The sequence below is a fragment of the Nelusetta ayraudi genome, unplaced genomic scaffold (assembly GCF_046127955.1).
Source record: "Nelusetta ayraudi isolate G7.1 ecotype Tasmania unplaced genomic scaffold, CSIRO-AGI_Nayr_v1 ptg000135l, whole genome shotgun sequence".
NCBI classification, from domain to species: domain Eukaryota; kingdom Metazoa; phylum Chordata; class Actinopteri; order Tetraodontiformes; family Monacanthidae; genus Nelusetta; species Nelusetta ayraudi.
The window spans coordinates 21,411,926-21,432,252 of record NW_027466185.1 but is presented as its reverse complement, the minus strand read 5'-3'; the positions used below and the strand labels follow the sequence as shown (position 1 = coordinate 21,432,252).

The 20,327-nt window shown below is 47.0% G+C and overlaps 1 protein-coding gene across 26 annotated transcripts in view; it reads right to left on the bottom strand.

The window, feature by feature from the left end:
• The window catches only part of macf1a (microtubule actin crosslinking factor 1a), a 182,610-nt gene that overhangs the window by 12,867 nt on the left and 149,416 nt on the right, over nucleotides 1-20,327 (bottom strand). For 25 of the 26 annotated variants that reach the window (XM_076011905.1, XM_076011906.1, XM_076011908.1 and 22 more), the window contains 28 exons: nucleotides 15,057-15,218; nucleotides 14,803-14,973; nucleotides 13,351-13,517; nucleotides 12,145-12,304; nucleotides 11,463-11,789; nucleotides 10,856-10,940; nucleotides 10,181-10,407; nucleotides 9,432-9,638; nucleotides 9,120-9,347; nucleotides 8,818-9,036; nucleotides 8,499-8,702; nucleotides 6,989-7,214; nucleotides 5,817-6,043; nucleotides 5,610-5,732; nucleotides 5,417-5,518; nucleotides 4,663-4,764; nucleotides 4,377-4,550; nucleotides 4,048-4,203; nucleotides 3,628-3,825; nucleotides 3,386-3,514; nucleotides 2,350-2,532; nucleotides 2,115-2,270; nucleotides 1,731-1,937; nucleotides 1,510-1,629; nucleotides 1,257-1,426; nucleotides 992-1,151; nucleotides 384-578; nucleotides 32-304 (listed from right to left, as the gene is read on the bottom strand). In XM_076011905.1, the coding sequence (XP_075868020.1) occupies nucleotides 32-304; nucleotides 384-578; nucleotides 992-1,151; nucleotides 1,257-1,426; nucleotides 1,510-1,629; nucleotides 1,731-1,937; nucleotides 2,115-2,270; nucleotides 2,350-2,532; nucleotides 3,386-3,514; nucleotides 3,628-3,825; nucleotides 4,048-4,203; nucleotides 4,377-4,550; nucleotides 4,663-4,764; nucleotides 5,417-5,518; nucleotides 5,610-5,732; nucleotides 5,817-6,043; nucleotides 6,989-7,214; nucleotides 8,499-8,702; nucleotides 8,818-9,036; nucleotides 9,120-9,347; nucleotides 9,432-9,638; nucleotides 10,181-10,407; nucleotides 10,856-10,940; nucleotides 11,463-11,789; nucleotides 12,145-12,304; nucleotides 13,351-13,517; nucleotides 14,803-14,973; nucleotides 15,057-15,218 (5,058 nt within the window). Of the gene's footprint in view, nucleotides 1-31; nucleotides 305-383; nucleotides 579-991; nucleotides 1,152-1,256; nucleotides 1,427-1,509; nucleotides 1,630-1,730; nucleotides 1,938-2,114; nucleotides 2,271-2,349; nucleotides 2,533-3,385; nucleotides 3,515-3,627; nucleotides 3,826-4,047; nucleotides 4,204-4,376; nucleotides 4,551-4,662; nucleotides 4,765-5,416; nucleotides 5,519-5,609; nucleotides 5,733-5,816; nucleotides 6,044-6,988; nucleotides 7,215-7,846; nucleotides 7,972-8,498; nucleotides 8,703-8,817; nucleotides 9,037-9,119; nucleotides 9,348-9,431; nucleotides 9,639-10,180; nucleotides 10,408-10,855; nucleotides 10,941-11,462; nucleotides 11,790-12,144; nucleotides 12,305-13,350; nucleotides 13,518-14,802; nucleotides 14,974-15,056; nucleotides 15,219-20,327 lie in introns of those variants that run through there. The other variant, XM_076011915.1, reaches the window with a different exon arrangement.

The window sequence follows — 20,327 nt, the reverse complement described above, 5'->3', positions numbered from 1 at the left end:
CTGGCTCGCGGCTCGTCTCCTCCTCCCTCACCTCCTCGAAGCGGGCCCTGATGATGGTGATCCAGTGCTTGATGGTGGTGATGGAGTCGGGGTGGCAGAGAGTCAGGATGCCCTCTCCCATGCCCGCCGCCTTGTTGACGTCGGCCCTCTTGTCCTCCACGGTGCTCATGAAGTCCCGGTGCGTGTGCAGCAGTGGCTGCAGGGTCTCCGCCTCCTCGGGCAGGACGCCGCGGAAGCGAAGCGTCTGCTCCGCCTCTGAGAGCCACTCCAGGAGCACCTGCACGGCTGTGCGAAACTCCTCCGCCTGACGAGGAACAGGAAGAGGACGAGGGTGAGGCTTCAGTCCTTTTTTAATACTTGAGAAAATTTGCAGCTTCTCTGACCTGTTTGAAGGCCTGCTGGAGGCGGCTCTGCTTCGTGACTGACAGGGCGCACACCGTGTCCCAGCGGTTGCTGAGCTCTTGAACCTGGACCTTGACCCACGCCGTGTCATCGCGACCCGTCTCCATGAGCTCACGAGCGGATCGCTTCAGTGCCTGAACGCTGCTTGTCCTCTTCCCCAGGTCCTTCTGGAAGGCCTGCAGGTTCAGACAAATGCCAGAGTCAGATTCGAATCATCCCAAACTCCCATGCTGTTTGAAAGGTTTAGATCTTTGTTTTTAAAAAAAAAATAAATATAGCATATTTTGTTTTGTTTCTTTTTTTTTCCTTTTTGATTTTGTATTACTAATATTGGGTAATCTTCTGGACTGATTAGTATAGGAAAGAATAAGCTTTGGCTTCAGCCTGCTCCTTGTTTTATTTTTATTGTGATAATGTGCAAATTTGTTTTCGAAGGTTATTTTCCATTTTTGTCAGTTGATTGCACAAGATTGCATTAACTTACACTGTATATGAAAACAAACCTTTCATTCATACACTATTCATTCATTCATTCATTCATTCATTCAAATCGTTATTTTCTCTTTGAGGTTCAGTGAGGTTTCTGCACCTTATGGGAGTCCATCAGGTTGGACACCAGATCCAGATCTCCGTGTACTGGCTGGTCTTCAGCCAGCTGAGGCTCAACGCGGTACAACCAGTCCACCAGGGCTTGGAGAGCCTCGGCAAACTGGCCTGAGAACAGCAGAGCCTCCTCCAGCTTGTGTTGTCTGGCGGAAGGGATGACAAAGGACAGAAAACAGTCAATAAAATTAAGCAACAGAACTCAAGAGTTTCACATTTCAAATTCAAATTTTACTCCATCTTTTCTTTACCTTTCTACACTCTTTCCACAAACGGTGTCCCACTTGTCTCGGACCTCGCCCACCAGGTGGTCCAGCTTCTGGGTGTCTGCAGGCAGCTGGGCCTTGTCCCTCATGGCTTTCCCAGATCTCACTGTGGTGTCATAAACCGGCTGCTTTGACCCCAACGCTTTCTGGAACTCCTGAGAGGGAGAAAGAAAACAGGAAATGTGTGATTTTAATTGAAAAACACACATTGTTTTACACACTGAAGACAGTGCAGTACCTTGTGTTTGGCCAGTTGTACTTTGATCTTGTCTGGCTCATTGGAGATCTCCAGCTCGGAGTCCAGTCGTTTCTCGGCTTCTTCGAGCCAGTCAGTCAACTTCCTCCAGGCCTCATGGAACTGAAAATAAAGGATGTCGTGGTGAAAATGATTCAGTTTGTTCAAATCAAGATAATATTGTACTTCTTGATTGTGTTACAATCGGTCCCTCAATCTCGTACCTGCTTGGCACGTTTGCGGGCCTCATCGAGGTGCCTTCCGCGGTCCAGCGACCTCTGAACCAGTTTGTCCCAACGAGCTTGGACGCTGAGCAGCAGGTTTTTGATGAGCACCACGTCCTGCTTCAGGCTGGCAAAGCGAAGCTGAGAGCCGGCTTTCTCCAGAGCCAGGACCTGCTCCCTGTGGGTGTTCACCTCGTTCACAAAGACCTGGACACACAGGAGAAAATTGGTGACAAAAGTCTTTTGCTGTTACTCCAATGCATTATTTTTTACTCACAAACTTTACTAAGAGGGACCTTAAACCAGAAGTGTCAAAAGGTTCACTTTATATTCCAATTGTTAAAAGTTTGGAAAAGAAAAAGAAGCAGAACTCGTGTTCACTACCTTGTGCTCGTCGATCTGGAAAAGCACAGTGTCCAGCATGAGGCTCGGTGGCTGGGCCATGTTCAGGGTCTGTTCAGCCTGGGTCAGCCAGTTGATGGTGTCCTGCAGAGATGTCTGGAAACTTGTTGCCAGGGCAACGGCCTCATCCAGCTTTGCCTGTCAGGTTTGATGAATATGTAAGTGTGAAGCTGGTTTAAAAAAAATAACAAAGCACAAAAACAAACAAAACTCTCACCCGTCGGTCGTCCATCTTGGAGTTGAGGCTGCCCCACTTGTTCTGCAGCAGGCCCAGGTTCTGCTGGGTCTGGGTGGCACCAGGCCCGGCCTCCTCTCCTCCGCGAGCCATCAGCATGGACTCTCCCTTGTCCAGCAGGCGGTGGTACTGCTCTGCTCTCTGAGCCAGCTGAGCCTGGAGCTCCTGCACACAGTAGAGACACAAGTGAGAACTGAGACAACAGCTTTCGTTGCTCCGCAGGACAAAAGACGCTATTAAATTCTTAATGACACCGTATACTGGGTGTCTCTGCAGCAACACCCGTAAGCTGATACAGTGAGAGTGTGTGCAACTCGCTGTTTGGATAACATTTGTGTATGCGACGATGATACCAATTGCATCCTTGCAACACTTTAAAAATACATTAATTTAATAAGACTCCGGGCGACACGGTGGCGCAGTGGTTAGCGCTGCTGCCTCACAGCAAGAAGGTTGTGGGTTCGATTCCGGGGCCCGGACCTGGGACCTTTCTGTGTGGAGTTTGCATGTTCTCCCCGTGTCTGCGTGGGTTCTCTCCGGGTTCTCCGGCTTCCTCCCACACTCCAAAAACATGCATGTGAGGTCAATTGAACACTCTAAATTGTCCGTAGGTGTGCATGTGAGTGTGAATGGTTGTCTGTTTCTATGTGGCCCTGCGATGAACTGGCGACTTGTCCAGGGTGTCACCCTGCCTTCGCCCTATGACAGCTGGGATAGGCTCCAGCAGACCCCCGTGACCCTGAGCTCGGGACTAAGCGGGTATGGAAAATGAATGAATGAATGAATAATAAGACTCCAGTATTTAAGCCAACCTTAAGTGTAAATAAGTGGGTTAATCAATTCAAATTGAAGCGAATAACCTCCTATTCCTATGGCCGTGTGGTAAAACAAAATATAAAGTGGACGTGACAGGACTGAATGTGGAGTCTCGATTCAGCTCTTCATCAAACTGCTAAATTAAGATGGAGCGCACATGAGCAGATGGGTGTGTGAGTGTAAAGCGACGCTCATGTGATACCATGTGCTGCTGGAGCTGCTCCCTGGCAGTTTCAGGAAGACCTCCTGTTGGCTTGGCGGCAGACAGCTGACTCTCCGTCCTCCTCAGCCACTGAAGGAACTCCTCCAACTCTCCGTGGAAACCTTCAGCCTTCACGGAGACAGATAGCAGAGGGTTGTGGTGAAAAGAAAATCAAAAAAGAAAATCAGAATTCTATCTGCTACCTGGGGATTCTATTGGACTGAATGTTTGAAGTGAAGTACCTGCTGCAGGGCGGCTTCCAGCAGCTTCTGCCGCTCCTGGGTCTTGAGCAGGAGGTTCTCCCAGCTCTGGTTGAGCTGGTCCAGCTGATCCCGCAGGTGACTTGCTTCGTCGCCGGGTGACGACTCCAGCAGCTCTGCGGCAGCGCTGTTCACGGTGTTGACCGTGGTGTGATGGGAGAGGACGTCGTTCCGCAAAACCTGGGGCAAAGACGGCACAATTGCATCCACTGGCTGAGCTTGAGAAAGTAAGACATTCCTGGCCAATCACACGAAACAGTAAATTCAATTAACTCAATTAGGAGTGTAGCATTCAGTTATGACCTCCATCTCCTCCTCCTAAAATTACATCTCAATAACAGTCAAAGATCCCTGGGAAATGCAAGCCTGAAGTTGATGTTTTTGCGATAAAAATGGACGTACGTGGTGTTTAGCCAGCTCGATTTCGATGGCCTTGGGGTCAGAGCTGACTGGTCGCTGTGTGTCCAGGGTGGTGTGTGTGTGATTCAGCCAGGCCTGCAGCTCAGACAGGGCATGCTGGAACTGACCCAGGGCCAGCAGGGCAGCTTCCAGCTTGTGCTGTGGTGGGAGGAAGACTCAGGGTTTAAGCATAAAAATAGAAATTCAAGGCAAACTAACATTAAGTACTCCAAGAGAAACAGAAGCCTAAGAGAGCAGCACTGGAAAAAAGTTATTTTCAAATCCTGGCTTACAGAAGATGTAACATTTCTACTCTGTAACAACGAGAGTACCTGTCTCTGGGTAATTTTATCTCCCAGGTTGTCCCAGAGGTGCCGCAGCTCTATCAGCGGCTCCTGGATCATGTCCCTGTCAGTCTGGTCTGACACTTTCTTTAGTAGCAGCTCCCCCTGGTGGCAGAGCTTCTCCATGTCAATCTGCTGCTGGTACACCTCCACCTTGTATTGCTGATCGAGGAGATATCCAAGGGAGAGAAGTGTTTGATTACTCTGACATGAATATGTTTGGGCCACACAAATAAAGGAAAAACACTGTTAAAGAATAAATGTCTTTGCAAACCTTGAGCTCTTCAATCTGTTGTTTCACTGTTCCCAAGTCAGTTCCCACAGTTGACATGTCACAGAGCTTGATCACAGTGTTGTCCAGGTAGTCAAACATTGACTGAAAATGATAAAGGACACAACTGTCATGAGACTTTTCATGATTTAATATATAGTTATTAACAAATACTGATACTTCCTCTAGATATAATAGTGAACCTTTTTATATGGACACAACACTGAATATGGAACAAACAAAGCTTAATAGTACACAATAAATAACTTCATATATGACTTAACATTGCACACATTCAAAATCAAATTTGAAATGAAAATGACTCAAAATAAGTAAAATGTAAATAAAATTGTATGCCTCTTATATTATATCTCTTTTATTTGCAGCCATCAGACATTCATTTCAACAATAATCTTGCTCCACTGGCTGATAATGAATTTAACCAATTAAGTCATAATAATAACATCCTGTTGTGATGTGATGTTGATGCTCTAAAAGATCAGCAGAGCATTCTGGGATTTGTAGTATTAGCAGTACATGTGCTGTATAATAGCGGTGGGCAGCTGCTCCAGCGGTGATTATGTATTGATTGCCCCGTGGGCAAATATAATTACACTGCAGGCCAAATTTGGACTGCGGGCCAGAGTTTGACACCTACGCTTTAAAACATTCAAATGTAAAAAGAAATATTGGTGATGAGCCCATTTTCCGCTGTGTGAACAAAGGCCAATTTAATTCCAGGCTGTGGTGTACGAACCTGCAGTGCATCTTGATACTGCACAGACGCCGTCATGGCCTCCTCCAGCCTCTCCATCCTCTCTCTCCACGTCCGGTTCAGGCCCTCCCACGCTGCATTCATCTGAGAGAGAGGAAGCAAGTATGTGAGTCAACACAAAGTGCAGCTTTTTTTTAAATATATATATATCTAGCAGCTAACTTCCATCTGCTACCTCATCAATGGTCTTTTTGACTTCAGGCTTCTCAGTTTCTCCACAGGCGAAGATGAGGTCAGCACCAAGAGTCCGTACAAACTCCAGCTCTTCCCTCAGACCATCCGTCTCGGCCTTGATGGCCTAATTTGACAGAAAAAAATGATGAGTTGACTTTACAATAACATCAAATCAGCGAGTGCATTTTTCTATCTGCGCACTCTTCACCTCAGCGGCCTCAATCTGCTGTTTGATGAGTGAGGGGTCCACTCCGGGGTCCTCCAGCTCTCTCACAATGTCCTGGGAGTCTCTGAGCGTGCTCAGCAGCGCCGCCACATCGGCCCAGAACTTGCCAGCCAGGTCCAAGACGTCGGTGAGCTTCCCCTCCCGGTCCTCCGCTCGCTGCCGGATCTCGTCCCACAGGGAGCGTAGGCGCAGGAGGCGGGACCGAACGGCTGGAAGACAGACGGAACACCAGCATCAACACGGTGGCCGGGGGATGAGGGGAGGGCGGAAAACAGGGAAATACCTGTTGGTCAGTTTTTTATACTGTTGCCCTCTAATTTTGAAGACTTTGGTTAACGAAAATGATAAGGCGTCCTTTGTATATTTCCTTCTTGAGTCGGCTCTTTCATCATCCGACTCCCACTACCCCTGCACACTGCAGTCTTTCATTAGTGGCCAGCAGGAGGACGGAGCTCTACATCGGAGAACATAACAAAGGCACGCGTGTGTGTTTTCTTCCCCTGTGGGTGGTTTGGGGATAAATATGCTGTAATTTGTGACATAAGCTGCTGCTCAATGACTTTGTGTTGACAACACAGTTACTAAACACTGGGTTGTTTATCAAAGGGTTGGTAAACTAGCCAGCATGGAGCTATAATTAAACATTTCCCATTATACAAAATGAATTACTACTTATTTATTTTATATTATTTCATATTTATTGTATGTTAATGAAATTAGAAAAGACCATCTGTTCCTTAGTTTAGGAAACTGTCCCTTAATGATGTCTCTAGCTGCGTTTCCATGACAGTCTTTCGCAAAATAATTGCGATATTTCTGAAATTTCGACAAAGTACAATTAATTGCAGTTTGCAGGTGTTTCCATTGAATGGTATGAAGCGCATAAGCCATAATTCTCATAAAATCTTGTACCGCGAGAGTAATGGAAACGCAGCTACTGAGGGCATTGATATTTCTGCGAGGCTGGTGACACCACTGCCAGCCAAGTGGAGGGGATGGTATAACAACCATTAGCTCAATGTTTCTACAGAAGGTTGGAAACAGAGGGCTAAGTATGGTGTTTTTTTTAATTTTTTTTATTTAGGACACAAACTGTGTCTTCCGAGTCTTTCTAATTTCTTCCATTCACTGTCGTTGACGTGACAGTCGCTCACCCTGAGCAGCAGGGTCATCATGCGCAGCTCGTCCAATCAGCTCCTCTCCACGGGCACACAGGGCAGAGAAGCTGGGCAGCAGTTTGTCCAGCTCCAGCCCCTGGGCACGGTGCTCCGCCAGCTGCTCCCTGATCTTCTCCACCTCCGCTGCCACCGAGGGAGGCTGCCGCAGCCTCTGCACGGCGCCCTCCAGGGTCTCCAACAGAGGGTCCATCTTATCGTGAAACTGGGGGAGTGAGAGAAAAATGCTTAGTGCGAGAAGGAGAGCGCAGTGTGTTGAGGGGGCCGGCTTTGTTTTTTTTTGGAAAGCAGGGTGACATTTTGAAAGTGAGAACCTACTGAGAAATTACGTGGGCGTTGGGCCATCTGTGACACACTGCGATAACTTTGAGGGGGATTTTATTAGAAATGTAATATCGGATTTCAACAGGGGCCGTCCAACATCTCGGTCATGCACTCTCAGTGTGTCACCTCGGGTAAGGCAGGAGAGGGAGGGGGAGGGGGAGGAGGGCTGTGCAGCTAATCCACAAAGTTGAGTCAACTCCACACAAACAATGTCTAGAAATGCATCTGATAAGACAGATTTCATCTAGAGTCATCAGGGAAAGACTTTCTGACACAAAAGGAAAGAGACTGACTGGTTTCGGCACAATTGGAGACTAAAGGCTACAAAACAAGAGGAAAGGAACTTCATCCAAAAGCTATAATACACTTGAATTCACCGTCACTCAGAGTTGGCAGACAGACATTTCATATCTTCACTTGGATCATGCGAAAAAAATCCAATGGAGATTAAACCAACACTTGAGATATTTCTGTCAACAAGTGTAATGACCCAGAAAGGTTATAATATTTAGAATTTATATGGGCAATTATTACAATGTTTGGCCGAGATGGTGATTCAATTTTCCAATGAAGGAATTTCGGTGTTTGCCGACTCTGAGTGCCAGTTTAGATCTTGTCCGTGGTCTTACCTCTACCAGCTGGGTGATTGCAGTGAGCAGTGACGATGGAGAGAATGATGGTGGGGGTGCAACACACACAGCGCATCCACAATGAACATGGAGGTGGGCAAGAGGGGGGTTTATGGGATGGGGCAGGTGGCAGAGATGAGTGGGTGGACAGGATGGGGGAGTTAAAGGGGGGATTAAAGGTGGATGGAGGAGGTGGGAGAGTGGGAGGGTTGGGGACAGTGTGTGTGGAGATGAGGAAGTGGCACACGAGTTGGTTTAAAGGGGATGGAGGGTGGAGAGACAACACATTGAGTTAAATCAGAGCCATGCAGTACAAACAGGCAATACCGACACGTGAGTCAATGGCGTCTCGTGAGATGTAGTGCAGAGAGAGAACGTTAAATAACCACGACAGCTACTCTGGACAAAGCTGACAGATGCATTGGTTGATGCTCATCATTAAAAACTCAAAATATCATGTGATCATGTGACTCTGTATTTAGAATTAAGGTTATCCAAAAATTTAGTAATTTGTTCATTTGACATCCATATCGTACCTGTGCAGACTGGGACACAGCTTCGTCGAGGACTGTTGCTCGACCTTTGACCCCTTCCTTAATGGCTTTGTAACGCCTCTCGGCATCGCTGTAGCGCTGCGTCACCGTCGCTCCCTCCTGCACGCTGAGCTCGGCCAGCTGGGGCCCGATCTTCAGCAGCTTGTCAATGTGCGGCTTGTGCTCCGCGATGGACTCCCTGAGCAGCTGCAGAGCCAATCGAAGGGCAGAGAAAATATCAGGCGCAGCTCATTAAAACAGCTCTCAACCTCTCATAAAAGCAGCATTAGGCTCGTTAAAGATTCTTTATTTAATTTCATACCCTCATCTGGTCTTGCTGCACCCGCAGAGCGTCTGTGTCGATGGCTGGAGGAGGCAGCTGGGTGATGAGCGTTTCTGTCTCGCCCAGCCACGGCTCCAGTTCCTCGTAGGTCTCCCAGAACCGAGCCACCAGAACCTGCGCCTGCTCCAGGGCTGAGAAGCGCTCGCTGTGACTCTGGCTGACTGCGTCGTAGCGGGCACTGAGAGAATCCGTCTTCATCTGAGGAAAGTGGACAAAAATAAACAAATTAGGAGCAGACCATTGGCTGTAAAGCTACATCAGTTTCCATCACTCTGACTCACCATGAGTGTGTCTTTTTGTGCGTCGCTGCAGCTTTCCAAGATGTCGTCTCTGGTGCCGAGGAGCTGATCCACCGTGTCTTTGTGTCGGATGATGTCGATGTTGAAGGCCCTTTGCACCTGCATCTGAGCCACGGTCACATCCGGCTCCAGGCTGAGGGGCCCCAGGGACGCCAGTTTTCGCTCCGTCTCGCCAACCCAGGCCAACTCAGCGTCCACGGCTTCCTCATACTGCAAGAAAAGCTCACAGTCAACGATCAAAGCAAGCAAATTTCAGGGTACGTTCGCTGTCAGTGTTTCAATTCTCTGCAGTACCTGCTGCGACCTCTGGATGGCGGCTTGCACCAGCTGCACGCGCTGAGTGATGGTCTCATCGGCCTGGCGGTAACGCTGGTTGGCGTCAGCGACCAGACGGTCCAGCCCCTCCCTGGCCCGCCACGGAACCAGATCGAGCAGGGCGCTGCCCACCTCGTTCACCGTGTCCAGCACCAGGCGCTTCTCCGCGGACAGTTTCTTGAGCTCCTGCGAATGCAGAAGAACACAAGGATTAGTTTTACACAGCGCAGGCCGTAACGCTATAAGGGGGTTTGGAAAACAGCCTGTAAAAATAGAGAGCAGGAATTATATTTAACGGCAGAGACCTGCAGCCTTGCTTAGAGCAAATGTTAAAAGTCGAAAATGTCATTGTCAAGTGGAGAAAAACAGCTGACTGCATCAAATTACATGGGAATTGAAGAGGTTTGCAGGGCTCAAAAAAAAAAAAAAAAAAAAAAAAAAAACAATCAATGTTGCTAAGCAACTTAACAGTGGGTTGGTCGAATTTGGAAAAAAATGTTTTTTTTTTTTTTTTTTTTTTTTTAAGAGATGAGCAGTGAACAGTGTAGTAAAATCTGAGATAATTTTTATTATTTTTTTAAAATCCGAAATTGTTAGAAGAGGATAAACCCCCCCCCCCAAAAAACAAAAGCAATGAACAAGTGCACTTGTCCACTGTTGGCAAACATACCTCCGAAATGAACGTCTCTATTACAAAGAGCTATGAAATCGAGCCGCGCTTCACCCACCTTCTGTCTCTCCTGGTATGCAGGCGTGGCATCAGCATCGGCATTGTTGAGCTCCGCCTCCACGCTGTCCAGCCACTGGTTGAGGTCGTCGTGAGCGCTGGCAAATCGCGTGGCGAGCTGCAGGGCCTGCTCGAGCGTGCGCAGGGCTTTGCTGCTGCCGGCCGAAATCTCGGCATAGCGAGACTTGATGCCGTCCAGCTTCTCCTGGATCAGGAGAACCTCTTCGCCTGCAGGGGGGACACGTGGCGCTTATGTCAACACGTTTCCGTGCAATTTGTAAAATTCCAATCTACTCCCTGCTGTGACATAAGACAACAAGTCAAGTGAACGAAGCTGACGAGTTTTTGGGGCGTTTGGATTTTCTCGCATTTCACTCCTGAATGCTTTTTGTGACCACTGCATTTGCCTCAACAGTCTACTCAGCGTAGAGAAACAATCAAGCGGCTGATAGTAGTCAGCCAGACTGTGAGAAAGACAGATGTTATAGTTTTGGCTCACCACTGATTTGTGGTTTTGGATGCGAGTGAGAGCAACCACAGAAAAAAGCCGTGTTTAGTTTCCCTCGGGAGAATTGCTCTCACTACTTTTAAGACCACTGATGGCTTTGTTGACTTTAGTAGTATAAACAGACACTTTTACACTATGTGAAAAAAGACGACAGGACTGCGAGGATACCTGTGGTTTGTTTCAGCAAGGCTTGTCCATTCTTGATGGCCTGGTCCACGGTCTTCTTTCGGCTCAAAATCTCTTCATTCAGGGACTGATGGTAGAAAGAGACATGGTGAGAGTCAATATCAAACGTTCTTTACGCCGTCTCCAAGAACATAGATTGTGAATAACAGTTTGTGCAACACACAGATACACAGAAAGCAAATTTACAATATTATGAAATGAAAAGGAGGAGAACGATTTCACGAAACCTAATGGTAAAAAAAATATCTGCAACGATGCTTATGTCCATCTCTTCTCTAATGTCTTCCTTATTCCAGCTGTAAAACTACTCTAAAATGCCTACATTCTTACATGTGTACCTCTATTGGTGCAAATACAATTACTTATTGTTACCAAATAGCAGCTAATTCTCAAGTGGTTTTATTTAACCATACAGTACATTATAATGACATATTTATTCTTATTTTTCATATATTGCAGATGGACGGCTATACATGTTATACACTGGGCCTTTAACCACATCTATGATCACAACAGTAAGTCAAGCACATCTGATTCTTAAAAGACTGCAGAAACTCTGTAGTTAGTGGGCGTGTTCACGAGGTCATACCAGAGTGTGTTTGTGCTGCTCGGCCAGCAGCTGAGGCTGGTAGCCTTGGACGGAGACCTGAGCCAGCCGCTGAGCCACTTCGGCCAGCCAGTTCAGCACCTCTACCTCGTCCTCGCCAAACAGCTGAGCGTTAGCCAGGGCCTGTTCCAGCAGGCCGGCTCGCCTGGCGCACCACTCAGCCAGCTCAGAGTGACCCGACCTGACCCCGCCCACCCGCTCGCCCAGCCAGTCGCGATCGGCCGCGCAGCTGAGCGGCATCAGCGACTGGCTGAGGGACTCGAGGCGGTTGACCTCGGGTTCGCGGGACGACACTTCCTCTTGGAGCGCCTGGGAATCGTGTGAACGTGTGTGTGTGTGTGTGTGTGTGTGTGTGAGAGTGTGTTTCAAGGTAGAGTAAAAGGTGAAAGGAAAGAAAAGTAAAACAACAGAAAAAAAACATGAAAAACTCAAAATGTGAGCATGCAAATGACAAATCATAAATCAATATGAAAAATGTCTGAACAGGACAGAAAAGTATAAAAAAAATGATCTGAGGATGAGTAACAAAATGTGACATAAGGGTATGTACAAACTAAAACCCTCATATGTGGATTCTATACCTTGTACTTCCTGTTTCATCATCTTTAAACTAAGTAGGTGACTGCGCCACCAACCTGGCAACCGCCATGGGCCACGTTCGTACCTTGTGCTTGGTGATCTGTTGGGTGATCTTGGCAGTCTGGGTTCCCATGGGCTCGGCGGAGCTCAGGCGTCTCTCGGTGGCGCTCAGCCACTCTCCCAGCGGCTCCAGGCCTTCGTGGAACTGAAGAGCCAAAACCTGCAGCTCCTCTAACTGCCTCTGCCTGAGGGACACAAGAAAAAAAAAGAGGGACATGAGAAGAGGACAGCGAATAGATGGGAGGAAAGCCTTTAATGGCATTTTGCTAGTATAATGAGAGAGTGTTTTTAATGTTTTCCATTACATGGCACTGATTTCAACTCACGCAGCTGTTTCTATTTCCTATAAGAACAATTTATAAGTGTTCATACATTTCTTATTAGGCGTTATTAAATTTTAAGGCACTTCAAGACAGAGAGGAGACTTCAAGGATGGGAGAAAATGTGAATGTGGTATCGTAGAGTCTATATTTGGACCGGGATTCACAATAAACCAAAGAAACTCGTGCACTAAAGAATTCAATAAGGAGCCTCGAAAGCCTAATGATAGACACAGTGTGACCATATAAACCAGTGAGCAGTAATAGCTGACTATACTGGAACTTCAGATCTTTCAGAGCGATCTAATGTTTACCGTGTGCGTCTGTGTGTGCTCTATATTGTGTGTAGACCCTTAAAGAATCATTGCTCCTCAAAAGCACAGAAGATAGAGATAATGTTGAGACCACTGCAGTCTGACACTAATGGATTTTTCATCTTTAAGTGAATGAGTGCGAGGAAGAAATAACTCCAAGCCTAGTGGATTCAGAACAGCCTCAGTCACAATGTAACCTTATTTACAGCGTGACAAACATCAGCCTGCTGCGACATCTGTTACAAACGAAAAAGAAAATGCCATTACCAATAATTACTGTTCATCAGACCAACACCAGGATGACTAACAAAATGCATTCATGGCATGTACTCATGCAGGATGACACCTTCTCCCCTCTCACGCTAAATGGAGGTTGGATGGTTTTGGATTAAGGGCCGACCTGGCACTGTGAAAGACCACAACACCTCCTCGCTTTTATTTTGGTGCATTGTCTGTTTTGTTTTTTAATGATGTTGGTGATCTCTTTTATGCCCCTATTTCTTTTTGGTAGGGTGACCTTGGGTGGCCGGAGAGGCGCCACCAAATAAAATTATTATTATTATTATTATTATTATTATTATTATTATTATTACATACCTGGCTCCGGCTTTGTCGAGCAGCTCAGTCCACCTCTCCGCCAGACTCTGAAGCTGCGTCTGGATCTTCTCTCGGTCCAGAGTGTCGGCTGTGGCGGCAATCCTCTCGCCCTCGGCACGGATCATCTCTACCGTTGGCCGGCGGTCGTCTAACAGCCTCTGCAGCAGCTGCAGGAAGAGACACGACGCTTTTAGGAAAGTCCTTCACTGAAATTATTCCCCGCTCGTTTCTGCGCTTTGACAGTTAATTTGCATCGTAGCTATGATTATATGATTCAGAGTTTATCTCTGCACCTCCAAGACTAATTGGTTAAATCAAGCTGCACAAGCAAAAACAAACACCCTTTTGAAAAAAGCATTTACTGGTGGGTGTGACGCTGAATTTGATTTCCCACACGACGTAACCTAGTTTTGTTTTGTTTTACTGCAGGTTGCAGCATTAACGTGGATAAAAAAAGGTATCCCTTCATAGCGTGTTCAAAGCACCACTCGTGTGAAGGAAATGACAACATGTTACCTGAAATCCATTTTACAACTTAGAAAACCTGCAAACCCTCCGATCATATTTACCCCTCGACGTTTCATCGAAGACACTTGCCACAGAGTGTACGATCACTCAGCTAACTCAGAGTCCATCTGCTTAAAATCAACAAACAATGTGCACAAACGTACTTCCTGCAAACAAAATTCCTCCTCTCTGCTTTGAACGCACGGCCAAGCTCAACCGCAGGAATTTGCGTCTCTCCAGTTTTCACATTTGGCCAAACGGCGACACGACTCTCTCCACTACGGAAGTAAATACTTGTGAATGATCGGCAGTCAACACCACAGCACTCTGTTCTCACAAACACGGGAAATGTGTGGAGCATAAACAGGGAAAAGTGCGTCCGCGCGTGCGTGCATGTGTGTGAGAGCGAGAGAGAGGGAGAGAGAGGGAGGGAGAGAGAGAGAGAGAGAGAGAGAGAATCTGGAAACAAAAGAAATCCACCAGACACGTGTGTGCATCTGTTTTTCTATGCCAGTCAGACTGGCAGACTGTCAACTGGGGCTGCTGAGATTCCAGCCAGACGGTTCGTTGGTGTGTGTGTGTGTTTGTGTGTGTGTGTTTGTCAGTCAAATATCTATTGTGTGTCACTGAAGGACAATGAGGACATATGAAAATGCATGATGCCTCAACTCAGCCAGGTCGATGATTGTGCGAGCTCAGCCTTCGTTTGATTGTTGAATATCACAAAAATTAAAGTCAAAAATATAAAATATATGTTGTATAAATGTTTGAATATATGTGTGTGTGTGTATATATATATATTTTTGGACATGTACTGTATTGGACTGGTAATTCAGTGCTGCAAATCCTGACCTCACAAAAAAAAAAAACCCAAACCATTATAAAGTTCTGCTGTAATAAATGATGGAAAACTGCCAGCTGTTTAAATATGTGAGCATCTCCCACCTTTTGTTCTTGGATTTGGGCCTTGACAACGCGGTACTCGGCAGAGGGAGGCTTCTGGTTGGCCACCAGCTCCTCCGTGTCGCTCAGCCAGCTCAGAAGAGGCTCCAAAGCATCCTGGAATTTCCCACAATGCAACAGGGCCTCCTGCAGCTGGGCGATCCGCTCGGCCACCTGGGGGGTAGTGGGGAGATGGCGCGAGTGAGAGGTTCATCCAAGGACCAGCGATGCACAGGGGAAGTCGCGACAGTTCCTACCCGTTTGTTGAGCGAGTTCCACTGGAGGTTGGTGCTCTCCAGGTCGTGCTCCAGCGCCTGGGTGTCCGTGTGTTTGGCCGCACTTTGAATCAGGCCCTGACCCACAGCGTTGACGTGCTGCAGCCTCGGCTGAATGCTGTCCACCTGCTCCCGCTCCACGGCCTGAAAACAAGGGAGAGAGAGAGAGAACTCATCATCACCTGCTTTTTTGATTATCCTTTTTTTTTTTTTTCATGGAATGACACAACAGCAAAGGTCTCACAATAACTGAAAATAATGTATGCAAAAGATATTTTACAAGATACATAGCAATATGTACCAAAAAACAAACGCTCGTTTAAAACTGCCTGTATAAATGTTTGAGATAAAGACACATTTTCAGACATAATAGAGGAGTGGGAGGAAGGAGGGGGAAAAGAAATAAGGGGGGAGGGGGGAGAGAGAGAGAAAAGGAGGCGGGGGTGGAGGGTGGAGGGTGCAGGGTATTACAGGGGATTAGCGGGTTGGACGAGTGAGGGGCTGCCTGGAAAAGGCTGACTCAACAATACGCACAGTCGACACGATGGAGTGAATGGGTGCACCCCATCATATGAACACACAAACACGGCAGTGCGCGCACGCACACACACACACACACACACACACACACACACACACACACGCACACACACACACACACACACACACACACACACACACACACACACACAAAGGCAGCAAGCTGCAAGGCTGGAACCATCTTGTGACAACAATAGAGGCAGCCGACCGACGCTAAACACAACCAGACTTGACTTTTACTGTACAAGAAAAACTGAAATACACTCTGATGGTGCAACTGTATATAAAAATACAGTTGAAAAACAGCGTGTACAATTTCAAATATTTATGATTTAAAAAATGTTTTCTGCTATTACTGTTATACAGTCATGAAGACAAAAGTATAACAATGAACTAAATGCAGTGCCATTTTAGGCAATACGGCCTGTCTTTAGGGCAACTGATTTTTTGTTGTTGTTTTTTTTCAAAGCTTTTTCTTTACTGTAACATTGTGGGCACACCAACAATTTGTCAAAGAAATAACAAGAAAAGGCAGTTTACATAAACCTCAGAGACACTGGCAAAGTTCTGACATTCAGAAAAGACATTATTAAGCCTGGTGGTTTATTACACTGTGACAGCCATACCAAAAGGGCCACACAAAGCAATGGAGACAAGCAACCACACACACGCACACAAAAATCTAATGAACATGTCCAGACATTTGCACAGATTTCGGTAAATGTGTGCCAGTGGGGGGAAAGAGTTGGAGCGATGATCCTGACGAGAAGCAGTGAAGAGAGAAAAAGGAAAAATGTAGGTTCGCGTTTCGTCGTGATACCGCAATGGTTTGGACGACGTGCAAAGTCGTGGGTGTCCGATATTCAAATAATAAAAAGTCCTTCACCACCAGACCAAAGACAACTGTGCTGACAACACTCGCATAAAAAAAAATGCGTGGCGCCCTGTTTTCTGGAGCACTGAGTCACCGCGTTTTAGCTTTCGGCGGTTACACTTCACAGAATTAATATCATCGCAAAAAGGGACTTTTCTCACAATTCATGTCCGTGGCTTGGAATCCAAATGGGAGGAAATAAAAAACTGCAATTTCTAAATCCCTCCACAATATTCTCCCTCCTGCTGCTGAAAATAAATAAAATCTGGCTCGCTTTTCACCCTTCCGCCATCCCTGACATCCTGGACCGACAGACTCGGCCACCTCAACAGGAAAACGGCAAAAAGCTTCCAAACAACGATCCTACACAGAGATGAACAACACCACTGTCTGCCACACTGTTGTGTAAATGCATCTATTGTGCTAAATTGTGTGTCTTACTGTAGCACATACATATGCATACCTGCATATATGTATCGCAAAGATCAATAGAAAAGATAAGGTTACAGCCAAAGACCCGTGGAAAGCTTTCAAGCTTAATACGATGTGGATTCACTAAGTGTGGAGTGTGTTTTGCAGACCTGCAACTAACAAAAGAAAATGCTGTGGGTGTCGACACAAATGCATTTCTGGAGCTCTGCAGTGTTTCACAAAGGAGGAGAAAGACGGAAAATAAAATCTGTGCGCACTGATAAATCCTTAGCTGGTGCCTGGATTAAGTCTCCCTTTAAGTGGTTAAATATGAATGAGAACGTGTGTGTGTGTGTGTGTGTGTGTGTGTGTGTGTGTGTGTGTGTGTGTGTGTGCGTGTGCATGTGCATGCAACCCTGCCCGACTCTTGATGCAGCTGTGTTGTGGCGATCGGCGTCATGGCCGACCGAAACAGGAAGTCTGTCGGCAAGGACAACAATGACTCCAGCTATGACCCCCTCCACCCCATGCCTTATCCTGGTGTGTGTGTGTGTGTGTGTGTGTGTGTGTGTGTGTGTGTGTGCGTGTGCGTGAGACATAGAGATAGGAAGAATAACAGGGAAAGTCCACCCGTTCATTATCCAAACATGCGGCAGCGGTGTATAAAAACACGCCACTGACTGGTGTTTTTCTGTGTTTGCCCTGAGCTTCTCCTACTAGAATTCCCCTCCCACCCCTCTCAGCTGCCCTCTCTGCTCTTTCTCTCCCCTCACCAGCTCTGAGTGTCGGACGGCACTAGACTCCAGATCTGGAAAATGTCCCACATACTTGTCATTCTTCCCTAGCTCAGCCGGCACGCAGCTCTTAACCGAGCTGACTAAACTTCATCAGCAACATGCTTGTCATCCCTCCTCCTCCTCCTCCTCCTCTTCTTCTTCTTCCTCCTCGTCCAGATCACTCATCCCTCCGCCTCGTCTCTTCCTTTATGCTCCCCCTCAACACCAGGCGCCGTCTCGCTATGCCTCTCCATCTGGGCTGCACTGGCAGTCCAGCGTGGACACGCGAGAAAAAGCTGCGGACAGACTTACGGCGAGCTGAGGAAGCGACGTGAGAGGCGGATTGCTTGTCTGCTTGTATAACACTGCTAAAAAACTACAGACAAAAGCGAAGTATCTGAGTGACAAGAGACAAAAGCAGAAGGAAAACAGATTGAGGGAGCGCCCTGAATCTTTTCCCCGAAAGGAGTATGCAAGGGCCCGCCGCGCCTCCACCCTCTCGCTCCTGGCCCGTCTCTCACACCTTCCTGCCTTTTAGCCCTCATCCTTCCTCACGTCCTCCTTTCTCTTTCAATAGAACGACAGCAGGAAGGAAATGGCAGCAACCTGTTTCCAAGCTTAAGACGCCGCAGAGAAACAAAATGGCAACGGCTGGTACGGCTCTTTCTCGATGATCACCTACAAACGGCTGCACAACCTCATGCAAATGTGTGAATTCAAAGCAGAGCGACTCAAAAATTTTTTTTTTTTGTTCCCTCCTTCCACGACGACCGCGTTGAAACACATTTCTTTCATTCCTCTCGCTGACACACCCACTGTGCTGGAGAGAAAAATGAAGAGATGTGGAAGTGCATCCCTAGATATGCATCCTGTCACCAGCAACACAACCGACGCTGAAGAGTGTGATTTGCTTTAAATGTGCTTCCTTTCATCCGCCGTTTTACACGTGCTCAGATCAAAACTTGGTGCCGTGTTTGCACACACAGACGCTCAAAGCGGCCGGGCTTAGCCTCGTCTACTTTTCACTGTGCATTTTTCAAAGCAGCTGCACCCCTTAAAGGGGATTTTTTTTTCCCCCCACAGGGGTATTTTCAAACACGAGCCAGCCCTGCTCTTACATTTATTGAAGAGATGGATGAGAAAAAGAAGAGCGACGCAGACGCAGGAGCCCAGAATACGCAGAAAACGACTGAATCCTGCTTTAAATTTCTTTGCCAAGCACATCTATGTTCTGTACCTGTGACAGATCAATGCGCTGCTTTCATGCGCCTCTCTGTTCCCCAGCACGTCCCCACCCTGCTCGACCGTGGATTCATCCCAGAGGCGTTTGTTGAGTGGTAGAATTATCACATCAATCAGAGCGCAATGTACGATCCACAGACCTGATGCACCTGCTGCTCTCCCTGCTCCCTCATTTCACCTCAATCCTTCTTTGTTCATGTCTATCTTGTCGCATCTATTATCTATGTGACGTCTACGCAACTTTTTTTTTTTCTAAAATTTAACATTTGGGTAATTTCGAGAAGAAATGACTAATGTGCCTATTGCTACTATCTGTGCTGTCTTTAAAAGAGGTACAAAGGCATTCAATAAGTAAACAGCTATAGTTTACACTCAGAAAAATGTACTTAAATGATTTTATATCACAAATCAGTTTGATCTTTAAAAGTCATAGTGATTTTCACTGCCCTCATACTGAAATTGAATTTAGAAGCATTTAGAGCTTGCATCCAAAGGCAGCACGAACAAATGTTAATGAGTCACGAAAGGAATGTAAAATCCGTGTACAAGCTGCCACTGGTCAGTCTGTCTGCACTCGGCATTCCTCCGTCCCGATTCATCAGCACGCGGGCGAAACCGTCCCATCTGTCCGTCCGGTTGCGCGGCACGCTGACATAAAGTGTGCTTTAAAAATTAGCTTTATGATAATCCAAAACACGCTGCGTGTATCTGCCTGCCAGTACTTCTCTTTCATCCCAGTACAAAACCCCAGGCGGCGCCTTTCATCGCCGCCGACAGCAAACAATAGCCTCCACGCCACAACTAACTCATCGTGTGTCTGCCCTGTTGTTTTTTTTTCAATACTCCTTTAAGTCCATCTTCAAACAATCCCTACCTGAAGAGCTTCTTTCGAAATAAGACATTTAACGCTGCTCAGTCTTGGCAGAATATACAAGACAATAACTGATAGCATGCGCCAGAGGGCAAACAACAAGACGGTTAGCAGTGTCCCACCCAACCCACAGCTGCCGTGTCGGCTCTGGCACATCCTTATCTGATAGCTAGGATTCTGTTCCCCTGACAACTTCACCCAACTGTTTGTGTAACCATGCTGGCAGCAGCCCCACGTCGAGACGCTCCATTTGCCTCACGCCTCCTTATCTCGACAACATAGCCACCCGAGTAAAGGGGAAGAGGGCGGGGGTGGGGGGGACTCTACAACGACAGCTTTCAGTCTTTAACTGAAGAAAACGACTGTCCACTATACATCAACATCGCCTGTTCTATATTTAGCAAGATGGAGACACAAAGCACAATTTTCAACTTTTTCATCGTTACATATGCCTCTGAATGTCAGATATGAAGTCTGATGCTATTAGGGATCAGCTGCACCGCTGCACCGGGGACAGCTGATTACATTAAACCACGGCT